Source organism: Larimichthys crocea, chromosome XIII (genome assembly GCF_000972845.2).
Source record: "Larimichthys crocea isolate SSNF chromosome XIII, L_crocea_2.0, whole genome shotgun sequence".
In the NCBI taxonomy this organism is placed as follows: Eukaryota; Metazoa; Chordata; class Actinopteri; family Sciaenidae; genus Larimichthys; species Larimichthys crocea.
The window spans coordinates 2,832,556-2,837,812 of NC_040023.1; the positions used below are offsets into that span (position 1 = coordinate 2,832,556).

Below are 5,257 nucleotides of genomic sequence, written 5' to 3' on the forward strand. Positions count from 1 at the left end.
GCGTAAAATTATGCTTTATAAGAAACAACGTACAGATAAAAGGATTGCACCACAACTGTACCTCACAACTCTAACAGCATAACTGGAACAATCTTTGGAGAAATTAACTTCAGGATTGCCATTAAAGATGCAAATTGCAACCTGAACTTTATAAACGCCTTTTCAGATAAATGTTACTTTGGAATGGAACCAAATGATTAAAGCAGTGGGAGTCATTTTCAATAATTGAACACATACAGTATGAGCTTATGTAACCAGGTACATCTCAATTCATTCCAGTATGATACAGTACTTGCTGAAAATTTGAGCTTCATAAAAGATTTTTAAAAAAGTAAAAAGGTAGTTTGCCAAGTAAAATAAAATCCGTCGTAAAAAAGTGTAGACCTTGGTGTTACATTAGAGAATACCTACAGGTGTCTGTGTATTCATTTCACTGAAGATACCCCTCCAACCACAAACCAAAGTACAGAAGAGTTAAGTAATGTTCAGAATGTCTGTTTTCCTAAAAAAAAAAAAAAAAGTTCAGTGCATTGAATAGTGGAATTTAATTAAGAAGAGCAGAATGGGAGAAATGCTGGTAAAATGCTGGTATTTCAGGTGTGACTCAATCCATGTTTAGTTCTGAGAGGAAACTCTGAAAAACAGTGAAAGAAAGTCATTCAGAACGTAAAGGCTTAGCAGTTGTCTTTGTGTATCAATCATTTGAGATGTTCAATGCAAGTGTGAGAATATACACTGATAATGTTGGTTAAGGTCATTGAATATTTAGGTTTTTCTATGGAAAAACTAAAAGGTTTGTCAATGCAAAGATGAGGCAAGTCAGCACTTTCAGTTGAAGGTTAAAGACAGGCTGCGTCACTGTACCTACACAAGTTGCTGGCATAGGTGTTAGTGAACTTGTGCAGGTACATGGAAGTCAATCAGTAGAGCTGATTATTAATTTCCCAAATAATCAGTATTGCAACAATCTCTTGAGACCATGGAGAATTCCATTTAGGAAGAAGCTATAAAGACAAAACTGGATTCACTGTAGACAATACGCTAGAATTGGTATTGGCCCAAAACTGGAAATAAATGGATCAGGTATCACCGACAGCCGTGGAATAAGATCGATACTTAGTATCAGTAGATTCCCAGAGTTTGGGTATTGGAATTGGTTTCAGGTGAGAAACAGATGGATCAGGGCATCCCTTGTAGGAGAGCCAACACAAGACATGTGGGTTTATTGCATTTTTAATGCTTTTAATGTAATAAATCAGGCTTTTTTGTAAAGGTTCCTTTGCGATCATAGTACAAAATGTCATCAATGACGTCCTTCCGGACCATGACTACAGAGTGTCGTGTCAATAATGATCAAGAATAAGTCCTGTGTTGAGACTTCAGAGAAGGACACTTGGGAAGGACACACGGAGGTGAAACCGATTAAAGGTCTGGAACAAAGTCTCTTGTCTAATAACATGCAATCAGTCCAAGTCCTGAAGACAACCATGTCCACATACCTGAGCATCAGTAAATCCCAGTCACATCGTCCAGGATAGGCAAATGTATAGATAGAAAAAAAAGCACATTCAAAAATCAGCACTTTGTTCCTTTATTGTATTCCCTTTGTATCCTGTTTGTGTGAAGATGGCCACTGCCTCCAAAATGATTAGATTTCCAAAACAGCTGTTCATTCAGAGGGGCATATCCAGGCACAACTGATCCAGGTCAACAGAGGAGAAAAGGTCAGTGATGCCCTCATTCTCGGCAAGGCTTAGAAGGTACTCCCCCCGATCAAGAGAGGGGGCCAGAGGTGGAGTGAGGGTGACAAAGCTCTGCTGATCTCCAGAGGAAGGTTGGAGAGAGGTGGGCACGGGGGGAACATGGGTGACAGTAGCTGGTGTTGAGTGTTGTGTCGGTTCGGACAGCGAGTTTGAGATTCTATTGATTCCTTGAGTATGGTTAGAATTGTCTGGAAAGATAACGGGAGTGTGGATAAGGAGACGTGGTGAAAGAAAACCCAGAGAACATGGAGCCAACAACAGATTATGTTAGAACTAAATAGAGTGTCCTATAAGGAAGACTCACCTTTGGAAGACATCTGGATAAAGGACGAGTTCGGCGACATGGGAACAGAGCTGTTCCCATTGGTGGATGAGTTTAAGAGGCTGCCATTGGCCACATTGCACTCAGTAACATCCATAGGAATGGGGTCATCACAGCAGAGGAACACCTCAATGGGCCCTTTTGTGCTGCTCAGGTGGACCTGGAGGCTCTGAACACAGAGCAAGTAGAGTGGTTTGATGAAATAGTCTCCCGAGTATGTCTTAGCCAATGATGCACCAGTAAAACACAAACTATTAACTGCCCCGTATCGTTTCGCTGGGGTTTCAAGTCAAAATATTGAGTTTAATTACCAAAAAATGTTATTAACTAATTAATGTTACACATGTACCTCTTCTGGGTGTGGCACCTCCAGTTTTGTCTCAGCAGGGGCTTTGATCACAATCACAGTCTGTTCTTTCAAGCTGGGAATCTTTTGGACATCCTCGTAAGTCAAATAGGCAAATGTGATCCTCGGGTTAAGGAATATACACCAACAAACTCCAAATTCACAATATAAGAGACACCTTCATTCAACCAATCCACACCGGAACAAAATAAAAACACACCTTTAGACACATCGACAATAATTACTTCCACGTAACAGTTGATGTTATTTGAGTTCATTAATCAAAAGGATATTTCTGACCCAGCCGGTCGTCAAAAATCTTGTGAACCTGCTGCGTACAGATTTGGATCATCTCGTCCAACCTCTTCTCCTCTGCACTAAGAGCCTTCAGCTCATTATCCGAGTTTAAAGAACCGCCCCTGCGCACATGGCCACGATTAACACCACGACAAACAGTAATGAGACAAATAGCAAGAACTGAGAAAAACAATAGCACTAACTGTACACAGACTAATACAGGTGGATTTATCATACCGCCATCATAACGCCCGCTCATACTTACAGCCACTGGACATTGTTTTTCGACTTCTTTTTGATGAGCTGGATTCCCTCCAGGACATTGGTGACATCGTAGACACGTCTCTTAGAGGCATGGAGCTCCTGAGCGACTATATTTAGGTCCAACACTCCATCGGCAGATTGCTTCAGGAGCTCCGCGAACCTCTGCGTCAAGAACACGAGCGAGGTGTCATAGCGCGGCTTCATGAACGGACAGTCGCGTGCTATGGGACTGGAGGCGGGCGCTGGAAAAACAGGTAAGGGGTTTAGATATTTGGAATTTGTGATAATTTCTTTGAAGATCCTTTCATTACTACTATATCCGCTGTAATGTGTCATGTCATAGTGCGCTAATTTTGATTACTGTACATTTACCCTTCTTCTGTTGCCACTGAGCAGACCAAGGGGTTGTTGCAGGGGTGACATGCACCACCTTTTTATGTCATTAGACACTTTTTCATCATCAGAAATTCACTTTAAGTTAAAGTCAAACAATTAATCAAAATATTAACAAAAACGCAATTTGGCCAAACACAATGTAAGAATCGCAGGATTTGATAGCCCTGGACTACATCTCTTGTTCCCCAGATGTACAGTACAGACCCCAACAAATGTCATGAAAATCATTCCCACTGATCAGGAATCATACATCGCAGTAGCTGTCAAAAATAATCAGAATATGATCTTTTTTCCCCGTGCTATGCAGCCCTACTTTAAACTGGATGTTGAGAGTGACTTCAAGCAGCAAAGACTTTTTAGGAAACGAGCAGCAGAATCATAATCCAGTAGTCCATCAAGGTCACCAGAGTTTCACCGGCAATATGAAGTGACGGAGGTGATGTGATGAACAGAATCAGGTTCTCCATCGACAGTTAGATACACAGACACGGTGCCAACATGCAAACCAGCTTCAAGAGCCATTTAACTCGGTCACTTTATAAAAATCTGCCACTTATGGCGTTGCAAGTTATCGTCATTCAAGTTTTGATTTTACCGTTTGAATATGATGGGTTTACGCAACCTACATTTTGACACAGAAAGCTGTAAAAGGCACACTTCTTCTTCTTCTGAAAATAACAACCCTACTGTACAAAGTCTTACTCTTTCCTCCTTTGTGGGACAGAGGGGCTTTCTCCATTGGCTTCTTGGCTTTGGTGGGCCCACCACCACCATCCTTAAGGTCCTGGGGGTCACTGGCTTCCAGCTCCAGCTCCAGTCTTCTCTTTGCCTGGGTGAAAGAAAAGCAGCATGCATATTTAAAAATGCTCCAACATCAATGCAACTTAAGACTTCTGGTTTGCAGTGACCTCACTGAATCATGTGGCTGCACGGCAGCCATTTTGGACTAATACAGTAATTCACTCATCATCAATCTATTGTGCTGACTTGTGACTTGAGCTGCATGGGATTAAAAGCAATGCACGGGTCTCTGCGTGGAGTTTTGTGTCCCCACTGTCACCTGTGGCTGCTTATTCATCGTTATCCAGGAGTGTCATGACTTCGGGTGTTGGGACTAGCTTCCCTCACCACCACCAGTGTGTTTAGCTAGTTGGAGCAACATCTCCCCATCCCCCTCCCATGCTCACCCAAAAGGCCCTGAGCAGTCCCTGCCACTAATGAACACGTTTACAGTTATTATAGTTACCAATGTGTGTCCGACTGAGAAGCGACAGTGAAGGGGGGAGCGCTGTCAGCGTTTGCGGCCTTGGCCAACCAAAGCATGCAGAAGTCTGCTCCGACAAGGCGCGGTGTGATGCCTCCACCAAAAGGTAAAACAAGTGTGAAGTTACCGGAAACACACGACTGTAGCCGAGGCCTCACGAATGCACCTTCAAAATAAAAACACTAAACTATGACACAACTGGATATGGGACATCATTTTATCCAGTGGTCAACTCATCACTTAATACACACTGCCACTTCTAGTTATTGATTCATTTTAGGCAGAGCACACTCAGTTTGTTTTTCACTAGCCATATATTATCTGTCATACTGACACAATATATCTTTGTGTTAATCCACACTGTATAATTACACTAATAATTATGTTTATACTGTAAGTGCTGCTGCACACGCTGTATATATGCTAGTGCATTCATTTCACTCTGTCCATACTGTTAATACCGTTCATATCTTATAACATATTCATATTTTTTGTTATTTATACTGTTATTTATATATCTTTGATGCTAAGCTGAATTTCATTGTCTCTGTGCTGTAACAATAACGTTGTTTAAATATGTCTAACACTTACTCGATTGGAAATTT

At 41.6% G+C, this 5,257-nt stretch overlaps 1 protein-coding gene across 2 annotated transcripts in view; it reads right to left on the minus strand.

Moving 5' to 3' along the window:
• Positions 1–332: 332 nt before the first annotated feature.
• Positions 333–5,257, minus strand: part of e2f3 (E2F transcription factor 3) — a 12,312-nt gene continuing 7,387 nt past the window's right edge. The window contains exons 2-8 of one of the 2 annotated variants that reach the window (XM_019259787.2): positions 4,635–4,818; positions 4,091–4,217; positions 2,994–3,234; positions 2,725–2,850; positions 2,435–2,549; positions 2,068–2,254; positions 333–1,951 (exon numbers count right to left, since the gene is read on the minus strand). In XM_019259787.2, the coding sequence (XP_019115332.2) occupies positions 1,674–1,951; positions 2,068–2,254; positions 2,435–2,549; positions 2,725–2,850; positions 2,994–3,234; positions 4,091–4,127 (984 nt within the window). In that variant the 5' untranslated portion in view covers positions 4,128–4,217; positions 4,635–4,818 and the 3' untranslated portion in view covers positions 333–1,673. The remainder of the gene's footprint in view (positions 1,952–2,067; positions 2,255–2,434; positions 2,550–2,724; positions 2,851–2,993; positions 3,235–4,090; positions 4,218–4,634; positions 4,819–5,257) is intronic. The other variant, XM_019259788.2, reaches the window with a different exon arrangement.